Source organism: Sus scrofa, chromosome 9 (genome assembly GCF_054392235.1).
Source record: "Sus scrofa isolate SSC_HxYL_T2T_F1_AM1 chromosome 9, Sscrofa_HxYL_maternal_Yorkshire_Landrace_v2.0, whole genome shotgun sequence".
Classification (NCBI taxonomy): domain Eukaryota; kingdom Metazoa; phylum Chordata; class Mammalia; order Artiodactyla; family Suidae; genus Sus; species Sus scrofa.
This window is the reverse complement of record NC_139391.1, coordinates 46,012,617-46,028,388: the sequence shown is the minus strand read 5'-3', so window position 1 is coordinate 46,028,388 and position 15,772 is coordinate 46,012,617. Positions and strand designations below refer to the sequence as shown.

The 15,772-nt window shown below is 40.1% G+C and overlaps 2 protein-coding genes across 2 annotated transcripts in view; both read right to left on the bottom strand.

The window, feature by feature from the left end:
• The window catches only part of IL10RA (interleukin 10 receptor subunit alpha), a 926,736-nt gene that overhangs the window by 336,587 nt on the left and 574,377 nt on the right, over window positions 1–15,772 (bottom strand). The gene's annotated exons all lie outside the window — the stretch shown is intronic.
• The window catches only part of ARCN1 (archain 1), a 33,728-nt gene continuing 19,006 nt past the window's right edge, over window positions 1,051–15,772 (bottom strand). The window contains exons 6-10 of the mRNA XM_003357318.5: window positions 11,894–12,059; window positions 9,505–9,652; window positions 8,346–8,454; window positions 4,792–4,996; window positions 1,051–2,962 (exon numbers count right to left, since the gene is read on the bottom strand). Coding sequence (XP_003357366.1) covers window positions 2,873–2,962; window positions 4,792–4,996; window positions 8,346–8,454; window positions 9,505–9,652; window positions 11,894–12,059 — 718 coding nt within the window. The 3' untranslated portion in view covers window positions 1,051–2,872. The remainder of the gene's footprint in view (window positions 2,963–4,791; window positions 4,997–8,345; window positions 8,455–9,504; window positions 9,653–11,893; window positions 12,060–15,772) is intronic.

Sequence of the window (15,772 nt, the reverse complement as noted above, 5' to 3'; positions counted from 1 at the left end):
ATTAATGCCTGGCCAATGGGGACCTGCTGTACAGCACAGGGAACTCTACGCAATCAATATTCTGTGATAATCTATATGGGAAAAGAATCTGAAAGAGAATGGATGTGTATGTATGTGTAGCTGAATCACTATGTTGTATAGCAGAAATTATCACAACTTGTAAATCAACTACACTTCAGTAACATTTTAAAAAATGGGACAAAAAAAGGAAAAAGAAAAAAGAAATTCACCTACCTTCCTACCGCCTCTGTGTGGAATTAATTAACCCAGAGCTAGAACCATAAATCTACATTAAACAGAATGCTCAGTCCAATCTAATTATTTTATTAGTCTCCCTCATAAGAGGCCAAGTAAAAAGTCCACTTGACGCAGTAGAGGGATCAGCTGCCAGCAAGACGGTGCAGTGTGGTTTTGGTGTGCTTCATTTCACTGGATTAACGTTACAGTCTCAGCGCCAACCCACACTTGAGTAACATTAGACCAGATACTTGCTATTTCTCTCAAGGAAAAAAAATTCAAGATCTTGGCTTTCACCATTACAAAAAAAAAACCTTTTTCATTCCAGAAACTTATTATTCATCAGATTTGCCTTCTAAACAACTTGGTGACATTCAATAATTTAAGTTAAATTAAAAAAAAATAAGATGCCTTTTCTGAGGGAATTATCAACTCCCAAGGCATTCATCACTCATGCCTGTATCACTTACTTCTTACCACTGTTTGTCTAATGGGGAAGAGAACAAGATATCCCCAACTATGGTTATTCTTTAAAATTGAAACCAAATTTTTCTGACTCTAAAACTGCCATTGACAAAATTAAGATCAAAAGTCCACATATATCATCAAATTAAAAATGTACTGTAAGGAGTATGTGTACTCGAATGTAGAAAATACACAAGGAGGCAAAATATCTGTTAATAGGGAGAAAAGGCAACGAACACTTAGAGATTACTTCCTCTTAAAGAAACTTATTAATTTTTAATGTTAGATCCCATTACATCATCCTGACTTAGCAAGATATCAAAGTATGAGAGTCAAGTCTGAAAAACATTCACTTTATAATATTCTTTATTTGATTAAAGAATTTGCCTTCTTTGTGTACACTGGAATGTTATATTCCCTATGTATTTTACAGGGTTACAAAATGTCTCTCATTTTAAATATTACCCCAAAAACAATTTCAGAAAAAAAAGTTTTTGTGAAACCTTCACTTTTAAAAAATCATATGGACAAGCAACTCTCAAACAAAACTGAATTAATAAGATTTCTTACCTACTTAACTACATGACAGATTTCTTGTCCCAGTCCCCTTCCTCAAAAAAACCTTATGTGGAAACCAAGCTAGAGATAAGTAAGTATTCTTCCCTGATGCAGTTAAGGGAAAGGGAAAGGCCAAAAATTTCTTTGGCAAACAATTCCATCCATGGTCATTTGTATGTGACTGCTTTGCTTCAAGTACAGTAAGTACACTCTTTGCAGGGAAGGCCAGATGTCACTCAGAGTAGGAGTGGTTCCCTCTAACCTGCTGAAAGTGCAGGAGATCATCTACAGTCACCTGTCTCTTCCCCTGGCCTGTGGCTGCAGCCTGACAGCTACTCCACCAACCACCAGTCCAATACTGGGTTAAAAGCCAATGATGGGCTGGCTGATGTCTTCTTCACTGAAAAAAAGTAATGAATAAGATGGAGTTGAGAAACAACCACTATATGACGACACTTGACAGAAAAGCCTTAGGGCAAAAAAAGGAAGGATTTCAGAGACAGGGATAGACAGGCTGCTGAAAAAATGTTGGGCAGGCTAGAAGGTTAAATGGAGTATGTATCAGTAATCCCTACATAGCAATATAATCAGCTGCATGTTGAAATGCTAAAAACCTGGTGGCAAAAAAATGGAGTCTCCTTGACACTTTAGGGCCAATATTATAACCTCATCTCTGACAGAAAGGAGAAAACTGATGACATAGAGAACATCCAGGAAGAGGGAGGTGGTGAATCTCAGGGAAGGAATGGATTATTAAGACCATGAGCTTCATGCTTTTGCCGAAGTACCCAAAATATGGAGAATGGAAGACTGGGGAGCACCAGCCACAGACATGATTACCTATGGGTGTGAAATCCCTAACTGAATGTGACCATTTTCCTCCCAAATAGTTGAAAAGTGCTTCTCAGCTGTCTGTTAATATGGACACAAATGGGATTCACAGTAGTGTTCTAATCTGGAGGGACAGGCCTGAAAGAAAGACAGCTTGGCAAAGGAATGGAGGGATGAACAGATATAGGAAAAAGACACTAGACAGCCTAAGCTTTTAACTTCTAGATCCCATACTCCTCAAATAGTTCAGCTGTATAGTCCAAAAATCAAAAACGGATTAGCTCAACCTGTTCCTGGAGTGCCAAATGCAATACCTATTTGCAGATGAGTCCAGTGCTTGATTGGATATACGGAAAGAAAAAAAATGAAGGTAAAAGAAAAGAGTATGAAAGATTAAAATCTTCCACAGAGAAAACTTTTAAAAAACAAACTATGAAATACATTTAGAGATTAAAATAAAAGAGCAACTCAGGAGAAGGCAGAGAAAGTTTTTAACTGGGGGCAGTCTCTGGAGAGCTTGCTATCCTGCTGGCCAGTAAAATCTGCCAAAGAAATCAGCAGCCTTTCCTTTTATGTTTTGTGTCATTTCTTTGCCAAAGAATGTCTCTGTGACACTGAAACACTGGGGATGAGTTGAGGGTCCTTTGCGCTCAGAGAATCGTGCACTGTATTTGAAAAAAAGGGTCTCCAATGGCTTGTAGATTTGGAAAAAACTTCAGCCACTGTTGGCTTCTTCTTTATTAATTTGAAAATGTTCCTTTTCGGTTCCTTCTTCTTGGTATTACAGAATTTCATACTTATCCACTAGGAAAGTGGTCTCTGTGGAAAACCTTACAGGGCTGTTTCCATCTACCTGGGTCACTTTGGTAACCTAGGAAAACAAATAAAAAGAAGGTAAAACAGCAGGATGGTGGGTCTTTTTTTTTTTTTTTTTTTTTCTTTTTCTTTTTAGGGCTGAACTTGCAGCATATGGAAGTTTCCAGGCTAGGGGATGAATTGCAGTTGCAGCCACCAACCTACACTACAGCCACGGCCACAGCAACCCCAAGCCGTGTCTGGAACCTGCACCTCAGCTCACAGCAACGCCAGATCTTTAACCCACTGAGCGAGGCCAGAGATCACTCCCACATCCTTACGGAGACTAGTTGGGTTCATTACTACTGAACCACGACGGGAACTCCTGAGGATAGTGGGTCTTTAAGGTGCTAGCTAAATTCTCAGTATAGAACAGAGCAAATTCCCCAAAACAGTTTTAAAAGTAACCCAGAAATACTAAAAAAAAAAGTTCAATTCACAACTGTGGCTCATAACATCACCTTTCCCCACCAACATAATTAATCTGCCCTCAATATAGAAATAATAACTGTTGGAAAGACACGTAGAGTGGCCAGAATGAGTGGCCACTGCCCAGGCTCTGCCCTATAAAACCAATGAAAGTCTTAGACATTCTATTAGGATGATCAATAACATTTTCACCCAAAATGAAACATTCTAACAATTCAACACTGTTCAATTTGCTCTCAAAGTCTTATTAAGCTGCTCTATGATATTTATTTTCTAGATGTGGCTGAGTCCTTCTACTGAGGTTTCTTTTTATTAATAATAATAAGTGTCCAGTTTAATGAACTACCTGAAATAACAGTGCCTGAAATGGCATCAATACAATACTCGAACCATTGATTCATATTTTCTAATGAGGTTCTGAGAGAGGAATTATACGGTCCTGTTCTTCAAATGGTCCCTAACAGGAAATGTCTTGGGTTCAACAATGTGCCCCTAATATTGATGGGGTTAAGCCAATAACTGAGAGGGGAAAGAGAGAGAACTGTTCTTCGGAATTTTCCAAAAGAGCAAACTATAGCTTCCCAAGCACTTACAGGTGAGACAGAGTCCATCTGGGAAGATAAGACAGTGTCAGGATAGCAAGCAAATCAACAAGTCAAAGGGAGGACAACAATGTGAACTGGGTCCTTGTAATGAAATTTCAAAAACTGGAGGAATAATGAGTTAAAAATAATGATCTAAAGGAAGAGTTCACAAATTTCCATTGCTTTGCCTACCTAGAGGACAAAGTTTACAATAGAACTGGCTTATGATTATCTATATTAATGAAGGTAGGCTGTGACATAAACTAAAACAAAAATTGTATCCATTTGTACTAGAATCAGCATTTTTGGCAATAATTTTGCATTCCAAATAAACTTTCTTTCTATTTTTGGGTTCAAACCAAGTGACAATACAAAAGGTAGTACTAAGTCATGTGTTGAGTATTTTGGTGTTGAGTATTTTGGCAAATGGATTTTAAGATGTATGAGATTATAAAACTAAGAGATAGGACTCTTGCACGACCCATAAGTACTTTTATACCTGGACATTTTCAAATTCTTTACTTTGATTAGAGAGGAAAATTGAGATTAAAGCACATGAAGAATTTGACCAAGATTATACAATGATGTAGCAACAGAATCCATGGAGAACACTAGCTTTTCTGATTTCCTGCTCTGACCATGAAGCCATACTGCCTATCTGACATCTGTGCTACCACTTTCCCCATATAAGCTCTCTATTAAAATGGGGAGTTTCCTGGTGGCCTAGTGGATAAGGATTTGGTGTTGTCACTGCTGTAGCTCAGATTTGATCCCTGGCCTGAGCACTTCTGCAAGATGTGGGGGCGGCCAAAAAAAAGGTTGCGGGGAATACCTGTATGTTACAGTAATTTTTTTTGGAGACGAAGGAGACTTGAACAGGGAAGAAATCGTTGGGCTGCCCAGCAATGCTGAACTCAAGGCTGCCGCTCTTATTTTTGGCATCAATCACTGGCAGGCACCACTCCAAAGTATTTCGTCGACTGTCATGTCGATACTCGCCATCAATTTCGCCAATCACCGGTGCACCAACACCAGATCTGTCATAAGAAACATCCGAATCGAGTTAGCTGTCCATAGCTAGAAGAACTCTGCCAAGGAAAAACAGCCCCAAATTTGATTATGGTTCTCAAGTTCTGCCCACTTTTATATAGTCCTAGAAAGAATTAGACTCCCTACTAATTTCAAGGTTCAAAGTTTGAGCACGTTAAGGTGGGAGGGTGCACTGAGGATCTGGGACGGAAATGCTATAAAATTTGGTTGTGATGGCTGCTGTACACCTATAAATATAATAAAATTCATTTAGTAATTAAAAAATAATATAAATAAATAAATAAAGTTCAGGCACCTCAGCTAAAGGTGTCACTCATTCCTTTTGTAGGTACAGATATATGCAACATATATAATTGGTACAAACAGCCATGGGCTGCTCCAACTTGTACACTAGATCTGGAGCTAGCAGAGGACTGAAGCTGACAAATGTGTTAAGAGGGATTTATTTCTAAAAATTCTGCACTAATGGTCTGCTGCCTTGTCAAGAAGGAATTTAACATAGTGTAGCTCTCTTTATAGGTGCCAATGAGGGGAAAAACAGGTTGATGATAACAGTGGGGGGGACTGTAAACAGATTTTTTTTTTTTTTTCGGTCTTTTTGCCTTTTCTAGGGCCGCTCCTGCAGCATATGGAGGTTCTCAGGCTAGGAGTCTAATCGGAGCTGTAGCCACCGGCCTACGCCAGAGCCACAGCAACTCGGGATCCGAGCCGTGTCTGCAACCTACATCACAGCTCATAGCAACGCTGGATCCTTAACCTACTGAGCAAGGCCAGGGATGGAACCCAAAACCTCATGGTTCCTAGTCGGATTCGTTAACCACTGCGCCACAACGGGAACTCCTGTAAACACCTTATTTAGAACAGAGATGAAATGGGCCCCTGAGACAATGTCTTCAAAAGATTTTAGAAGGTTTCAAAACTTACTGTAGTTTGATACCAGAGTGTTTACTTGATTTAAAATCCAATTAGTGAAATTTATTTGATAAGTAAAAGTATAATTACCCCTGGGCAAAATTTGAACATGAAGGGAGAGAGAGATGCATAGTTGTCCTTAATCTGCAGGAGAACCAGGGTTAGTTAGGATGTACTCTGTACCCCCACATATGGCTGACAGGCAGTGTCGCCTACTCCTACACATTCTAAATTTACCATCTTTTAACTCACCAGTGACATCCAATGTTTGTATTAGGGGCAGGGTAAATAACAGAGACAAAGAAAACTTTAAGGGAGATATAGCACAATTAACTCTTCCTTATCGATTTCATGGTCCCAGTTGTATATGTTTCTTCTCTTTGCCCTTGTTCCAATTCTGATTCTGATCTCCTCTAATTTGATCAGTTCTAGACAACAGAGTAAAATGCTGTCTAAGGGTCCCTTCTGGAGATTTCAATGGCAAAACTTAACTAAGACACAGGAAACCATCATAACCACAATTACAGGGTGGATGGAGAGGCCTAAAACTTGTGGCATCCTAAAAATAGTCCAGTAAAATAAATCTTAACAAAATAAAACCCACACCTGTCACCAACGCCAAGTCTTACAATGGTTCAAGGTAGCCATCTACTGTTCTGAAATAACAACCAAGCTGTGAATAAGATGATTATTAGCCCATTAAAGGGGATACTGGTAATAAAGCATATTTTTAAATATGCCAATAAGAATAATTAAAACAAGACCTGGCCATGCGAAGGCCTGAATCAAACTTTTGTTTGTTTGTTTGTTTATTTATTTGTCTTTTTGCCTTTTCTAGGGCCGCTCCCATGGCATATGGAGGTTCCCAGGCTAGGGATCTAATCTGAGCTGTAGCTGCCAGCCTACACCAGAACCACAGCAACGTGGGATCTGAGCCGCGTCTGCGACCTACACCACAGCTCACAGCAACGCTGGATCCTTAACTCACTGAGCAAGGCCAGGGATCGAACCCGCAATATCATGGTTCCTAGTCGGATTCATTAACCACTGAGCCACCATGGGAACTCCTCAAACCATAATTTAAATCTAATTTCACTTTAGTTTATATTTTTATTTATTTATTTTGCTTTTTAGGGCTGTACCCGAGGCATATGGAGGTTCCCAGGCTAGGGGTCTAACTGGAGCTGTAGCTGCTGGCCTACACCACTGCCACAGCAACGCAGGATCCGAGCTGAGTCTGTGACTTACACCACAGCTCAAGGCAACACTGCATCCTTAACCCACTGAGCTAGGCCAGGGATGAAACCCACAACCTCATGGTTCTTAGTCAGATTTGTTTCCACTGCGCCATGATAGGAACTCCAATAACTGAGCAATTTAACAGTAAAAACACACTAAGAATACACTTACTGGGTATTCATAATTAAGCCCTATAGTTGATCACTGGAGTGAGAAGAGTCAGAGGAGAGGAGTAGGGATTCAATGTGAAGTAATAACAGTTTACAGTCATCCGCTAGTGAGGAGATAAACAAGGTAGACAGTATTTCTAGAAGATCCCAGGAAGGTAGGCCATTTAAGCATACATCAAAAGCTTACTGGAACTAAGCAACTATACCCCAAAATTAAAAAACAAAAAACTCACTGGTACCAAACTCCTGGGGGTAACAAATATTTTGTTATCTTAATTGTGATGATGGTTTCATAGATGCATACATGTCAAAACTTATTAGATTATAATGATTTTAAATATATGTAGTTTACTTGCTTGTCAACTATAATTCAATAAAGCTGTGGGAAAATCTGCTGAAACTAATACAGATATCTTGTTTTCAGCAAGAATGGGATCTTTGAAAACATACTCTCATCTTCAGCCGAAAGTTTAGAGAGCAAAGTGAAAAAGAAAAATTTAGTCTGACAGACTCAATTCCCTTCACAGTTGCAAAACAAAAGAGGAAAGAAGTCTGATTGAGAACTGGCTCCCCCTTCTGGAAACCTTCATTACTATATGAACAAACTGAGGACCAAGGACTAAAAACAGCTCTAGAACCAGCTTTGTTTGACTTTAAAGTCAGTAAAACCCACTCCTTTAAAAGTGTACAGCTCAATGCATTCTTAAAGATGTATCCTGTAAGCACCATTATAATCAGGCCATAGACCACTTGCATCATCTCCAAAAGTTCCCTTGTGCTCCTCTGCAATCAAATGCTTCCTCTCTTTGCAGTCAAATGTCTGATTTCTAAGTGTATTATCTTTTCAGAATGTCTTATATGTGGAATCAAAGTAAATATGCTGCCTTCTGAACCTGGCTTCTTTCACACCTGGCCTTTATGAGAAACAAACAGAATGACAGCCAGCTAAGTGCTGCCTCCAAAAGGTTAGTTCTATAAACTCACTACAGAAAAAATAATTATATGGGGAACTTACGGGAGTGGGATGGTGATAATCACATCATTCAGTTCTAAATTATCTTCTTGCAGTTCATATTCTATGTTGACATCACAACCATTTCCACTTTCCGAGGGCCAGCAATTGACTGAAGAGAAAAGCAAAGCAGGTATAACATTAGAAAAAGGAGAAGATGGTAAATCAAAACAGACAACTGCAGGCCAGAAACATCCTAACGTAAACTATTAAAAATAATGGTTTCAGGGAGCTCCTACTTGTGGCTCAGAAGAAACGAACTCCACTAGTATCCATGAGGATGCAGGTTCAATCCCTAGCCTCGCTCAGTGGGTTAAAGATCCTGCATTGCCACAAGCTGCAGCACAGGTCACAGATGCAGCTTGGATCTGGTGTTACTGCTGGCTGTGGTACATGCCAGCAGCTGTAGCTTTGATTCGACCCCTAGACTGACATCTTCCATATGCCGCAGGTGTGGCCTTTAAATAAATAAATGAAATTATTTTTAAAAATTAAAAATAATGATTTCAGGAGTCCTGCTGTGGCACAGTGGGTTAATGATCCAGCTTGTCTCTGTGGCAGCACCAGTTCGATCCCTGGCCCAGCACAATGGGTTAAGGATCTGGTGTTGCCACAGATGTGGCTCAGATTCAACTTCTGGCCTAGAAACTTCCACAAACTGTAGGTGCAGCCGAAAAAGAAAAAAAAATGGCTTCAAAATTAAAGGTATTAAAAATTAATGCTTGGAGTTCCCGTCATGGCTCAGTGGTTAATGAATCCAGCTAGGAACCAAGAAGTTTTGGGTTTGATCCCTAGCCTTGCTCAGTGCATTAAGGATCCGGCGTTGCAGTGAATGGTGGTGTAGGTTACAGACACGGCTCAGATCCTGTGTTGCTGTGGCTGTGGCATAGGCGAGCAGCTACAGCTCCAATTAGACCCCTAGCCTGGGAACCTCCATATGCTGTGGGAGCAGCCCTAGAAAAGGCAAAAAAAAGACCAAAAAAAAAAAAAAAAAAAATTAATGCTAATCATTACAACACATGAAATGCAGCACTGAGTTCATTTTGAAAGACCGTCATTCTGTCAGAAAGAATTATGGTGATGAACATAAGACTGTATAAGCCAGGGCTATTTCTAGTTCTCAGTGCATAATAGCTTAGTAGGACTGGCCAGAGGCACCTACTTGTCAGTGGAATAAAAGATTCCTCTGTGGTTTGTAGTCTCCACTTTAGCACTCCTACATCACTGTTGACTGGAAATGACTTCTCTGGATTCTTCAAGCCAATGAGAGATTCTGCAGTGAAAAGTTTTTTATCCACATTTGGATGGGTCTGAAACAAGGAAAAGAAAACTTCTGAGGTTCAGACATGCTAAAACAGGAAATAAATTCCTTCTGGCCTTACATGGTCCATAATTTAAACATCTAAATAGGGTACCAAAAAAAGTATAGTTCTTTTTGATTTGAAGAAAGACTTCCCTTCTTCAAAGACTTTTAAAGATTTAATACATTTGGAGTTCCCATCGTGGCGCAGTGGTTAACAAATCCAACTAGGAACCATGAGGTTGCGGGTTAGATCCCTGACCTTGCTCAGTGGGTTAAGGATCCGGCGTTGCCGTGAGCTGTGGTGCAGGTTGCAGACGCAGCTCGGATCCTGAGTTGCTGTGGCTCTGGCGTAGGCCAGTGGTTACAGCTCTGATTAGACCCCTAGTCACGGAACTTTCATATGCTGCGGGAGTGGCCCTAGAAAAGACCAAAAAAAAAAAAAAAAAAAAAAAAAAAAAGTTTTAATATATTTAAAAAATAGTAATAAAAAAAGTAATTTTTTTTTTTTTTTTGTCTTTTTTGTTGTTGTTGTTGTTGCTATTTCTTGGGCCGCTCCCGCGGCATATGGAGGTTCCCAGGCTAGGGGGCGAATCGGAGCTGTAGCCACCGGCCTACGCCAGAGCCACAGCAACGCGGGATCCGAGCTGCGTCTGCAACCTACACCACAGCTCACGGCAACGCCGGATCGTTAACCCACTGAGCAAGGCCAGGGACCGAACCCGCAACCTCATGGTTCCTAGTCGGATTCGTTAACCACTGCGCCACGACGGGAACTCCTAAAAAAAGTAATTTTAACTCCATTTTGTAAGTAACAAGTTGGTAATTTTGTAATTGAAAAAATTAAAAGACCATTAACCAAATCCTTTACAAAAACGCTTCACATGAAGCAGCCTCATGGTGGGGCCATGCTTGCCAAGTAGATGACTAATGTTAGATGCTGATCAGCTGTCTGGGTCAACTAGCTGTCCAGCCTTATACTAAGGAGGGTGGGGAGGGAAAAGCTCCGTGGAAAGTTTAGTTGCAATTTTGCCTAGAGAGCTGAAAGTTGTTCAAACTTAGGCCAACTAAGAAAGACTAATTTTTAAAAAAATTTTATTTTATTTTATTTTTTGCTTTTTAGGGCCACACACATGGCATATGGAGGTTCCCAGGCTAGGGTCAAATCAGAGCTATAGCCTCGGGCCTACGTACCAGTCATAGCAACACCAGATTCAAGACTTGTCTGTGACCTACACCAAAGCTCACAGCAATGCCAGATCCTTAACCCACTGAGCAAGGCCAGAGATTGAACCCACAACCTATGGTTCCTAGTCGGACTATTTCCCCTGAGCCATGATGGGCACTCCATGAAAGACCGATTTTTTTAAAAAGAAGTAATATTAGGAGGAAAAAAGGAAAAAGAAATAACTTTAGGATAGCAAAGTGTACAGCAGAAATTGACAGAACATTGTAAATCAACTATTAAAAAAAAGGGGGGGGGAGCCAGTAAAGCTGTTGTCAAATAATATATAAGCACTACTTCCAAAAGACAACTGTGTGCTGGTTGTGAAAGGGAAAAAAGTGGACAAAATCACTTTCTTCTCTGAAAAAGCTTTGTTCTTGTGACAAGAGACAGAAGATTATCTAAACAAAATGTAAAAAGAATAATATAAACATAATAATATAAAATCTCTAACATATCTAGGTAGGTGGAATATACATATTTATTTTGTAAAAATTTTATGCACTTTTCAAATAGACCATTATATATTGCCTTTCAGCTAACAAAATAAGCATTAGCAGTTAATATAGCAGCAGAATGAATAAACTTAAGCATCACAACTTATTTTAATAAAATACCTCTCTATTAACTTTTTAAACTTTTGTTGTTTTTTAAACTATATTTCAAGCAATATCCTAAATGAATTTACTCTTTGCAAAATAGTAATAGATAAGCATCTCTTTGTACTTTTGTCAGTATGAAGTCATTAGATTTCTAAATAACTTTTCATACAATTCTAATATTAAAAGTCCATACTCAAACAGTTTCTGTCAGTCATTCACAACCAGCTTGGGAAGGCGTTTATTGACTCAAGGCATCATTTGTAGGTAATAAATTAACTTCTTTCCTAGGCATCTAGAATGGCACTAGTGATAAAACTTAAATAATCTTCTGTGTTCTGTGGTTCATATAAGGAACCCCAGATGAGAAAGACTGTGCTAGGTAGATGAAAGCCTTAATATTCTCTTTTCAAAAGCCACTACACACCTGTAGTTGCACCCCTTTCTTATCTTCATTTTCCACATGAAGTCGAATTCGGCCAAATTTATCATCTGAGATCCTAAGCATGATCATGCCGTGCAACTCCATATTCTGTAATCCTCCATCTCGCCCACAGGTTAGTGTGATCTTTTCCTCAATCTTCATGTGCACACTGCAGAGAAAGAATAATAAATTTGTTCAGAAAGGGAGAAACCAGAACCCTCTTTCTCTGGGGTTTAATGGTGATTAGCCATCAGCAACTTATTTTAAGGTGCTGCGACCAGATGTATCAAAATTTAAAGTATTATTCCTTTTGGTTCAGCAATTTCTCATCCTACAGAATTCTCACCTATACAAAACAACTAATAAATTATTCACTGAAGAATTGCTTGTAATAGCAAAAATCTAGAAACAACAATAGCGGAACTCCTTAATACATGACAGATCAAATCAGAGCTGTAGCTGCTGGCCTACACCACAGCCACAGCAATGCAAGATCCAAGCCATACCTGCTATCACAGCTCACAGCAATGCTGAATCCTTTAACCTACTGAGCAAGACCAGGGATCGAACCCACATCCTCATGGATACTAGTTGGGTTCTTAACCAGCGAGCCAGAATGGGAATGCCCTATACAAATACATTTTACTCTTTTCCCTGAACCCATTAGAGGCAGATTAAATACATCATGGCCTTTTACCCCTAAACATTTTTAGAGTATATTTTGTAAGAACAGAATATTTTCTTACATAAACACAGCATTGTTATTAACTTCATAAATTACATTTTTATAATACTTTTATTTAACCTACCATTCATATGCCAATTTTATCAGCTGACTTAATAATGCCCTTTATAGTAGTATAAGATCTATTATTCTAGGGTAAGGTAAATTGCATTTAAAAGTCTTGTCTTGGGAGTTCCTGTCATGGCACAGCAGAAACGATCCTGACTAGGAACCATGAGGTTGCGGGTTCGATCCCTGGCCTCGCTCCTGGGTTAAGGATCCAGCGTTGCTGAGAGCTGTGGTATAGGTCACAGAGGCGGCTCAGATCTGACATTGCTGTGGTGTAGACCAGCGACTACAGCTCTGATTAGACCCCTAGCCTGGGAACCTTCATATACCGTGGGTGCAGCCCTAAAAGACTAAATAAATAAAGTATCTAGTATGCCACCAGTTACGTATAAAGAAGAGAAAAACAAATTATACCATGTTTTCTTTCATCTATATATAGACTATCCCTCTCATAAGATGCATAAAAAATTATTTAATACCAGTTGCCTATAAAAAGAGAAATTTGCATGGCTGGGTGGGAGGAAGAAGTTTTAGAGTAATATGCCCTTTCAATCTTTTGAATTTTGAACTATATGAATATATAACCTAATTTTAAAAATAAGTAAAATAAAAGGTACTGCTGCTATGGGTAGTTACCAAGAACAATCTATCCATATTCCTCACTAAAACTATTTTTAGCCAGGTGAACTTCAGAGGCTTAAAAAAACTATTCTGGCATCCCACTTTGTTCTGTTCCAACCTCTAAATCTTCCCAGAAAAAAAGGCATGAGTTTCAAGACCACAGAGGAGTGTATCTTAAAAACAATGCATGCTTGGAGTTCCCATTGTGGTGCAGCGGAAACGAATCCAACTAGGAACCATGAGATTGTGGGTTCGATCCCTGGCCTTGCTCAGTGGGTTAAGGATCCGGCATTACCCTGAGCTGTGGTGTAGGTGGCAGACGTGGTTTAGATCTGGAATTGCTGTGGCTCTGGCAGAGGCCAGCAGCAACAGCTCCAATTCAACCCCTAGCCTGGGAACCTCCATGTGCTGCAGGTTCGGCCCTAAAAAGACAAAAAAGACAAAACAAAAAAACAATGCATGTGGGAGTTCCTGTTGTGGCTCAGTGGTTAACAAATCTGACTAGGAACACGAGGTTGCGGGTTTGATCCCTGGCCTGGCTCAGTGGGTTAAGGATCCAGTGTTGCCGTGAGCTGTGGTGTAGGTCACAGACACTGTTTGGACCCCACATTGCTGTGGTTGTGGTGTAGGCTGGCAGCTACAGCTCCGATTAGACCCCTAGCCTGGGAAGCTCCATATGCCACAGGTTCAGCTCTAGAAAAGATAAAAAGACAAAAAGAAAAAATAAACAAACAAAAAACAACAATGCATGCAAGTTCTCATTTACCTTCACAAGCACTTGCTCCAAACACACCCTCACACTATATACAAAAATAAACTCAAAATGGTTTAAAGACTTAAATGTTAAGACATGACACCATAAAACTCCTAGAAGAGAACATAGGCAAAACATTCTGACATAAACCATACAAATGTTTTCTTAGGTCAGTCTCCCAAGGCAATAGAAATAAAAAACAAAAATAGGAGTTCCCATCGTGGCGCAGCGGAAACAAATCCGACTAGGAACCATGAGGTTGTGGCTTGAATTCCCGGCCTTGCTCAGTGGGTTAAGGATGTGGCATTGCTGCGAGCTATGGTGTAGGTCGCAGACATGCTTGGATCCTGTGTTGCTGTGGCTATGGCATAGGCCAGCAGCTGTAGCTCTGATTTGACTCATAGCCTGGGAACCTCCATATGCCACAGGTGTGGCCCTAAGAACGGAAAAAACAACAACAACAACAACAAAAACACAACCTACAGAATGGGAGAATATACTTGCAAATGATGCAACCAGCAAGGACTTAATCTCCAAAATATACAAACAACTCATAAAACTCAACAATCAAAAACCAAACAATCCAACTGAAAAATGGGCAGAAGACCTAAACAGACATTTCTCCAAAGAAGACATACTGATGGACAGAGTAGGCACACAAAAAAATGCTCACCATCACAAATTATTAGAGAAATGCAAATCAAAACTACAATGAGGTACCACCTCACACCAATCAGAATGGCCATCATTAATAAGTCTACAAATAACAAATGTTGGAGAAGGTGTAGAGAAAAGGGAACACTCCTACACTGTTGCTGTGAATGTAAATTGGTACAATCACTGTGGAAAACAGTATGGACAGAACTACCATATGTTCCAGCAATCCCATTCCTGGGCATATATAGAGACAAAAATTTCATGAACATGCACCCCTAAGCTCACTGCAGCACTATTCACAATAGCTAAGACATGGAAACAACCTAAATGTCCACAGACAGATGGCTGAATTAAGATGTGGTATGGGAGTTCCCGTCGTGGCGCAGTGGTTAACGAATCCGACTAGGAACCATGAGGTTGCGGGTTCGGTCCCTGCCCTTGCTCAGTGGGTTAACGATCCGGCGTTGCCGTGAGCTGTGGTGTAGGTTGCAGACGCGGCTCGGATCCCGCGTTGCTGTGGCTCTGGCATAGGCTGGCAGCTACAGCTCTGATTCGACCCCTAGCCTGGGAACCTCCATATGCCGCGGGAGCGGCCCAAGAAATAGCAACAACAACAACAACAACAACAACAAAAAGGCAAAAGACAAAAAAAAAAAAAAAAAAAAAAGATGTGGTATATACACACACAATGGAATACTATTCAGCCATAAAAAATAACAAAATAATGCCATTTGCAGCAACATGGATGGAATTAGAGATTCTCATAATAAGTGAAGTAATAAGTCAGAAAGAGAAAGACAAATACCATATGATAACACATATCTGGAATCTAATATATGGCACAAATGAACTCTCTACTGAAAAGAAACAAACTCATGGACATGGAGAACAGACTCGTAGTTGCCAAAGGGGAGAGGGGACTGGGAGTTTGGAATTAGTAGATGCAAACTACTGCATCTGGAGTGGACAGGCAATGAGATCCTGCCGTGAGCTGTGATGTAGGTTGCAGACGTGGTTCGGATCCCGAGTTGCTGTGGCTCTGGTGTAGGCTGGCAGC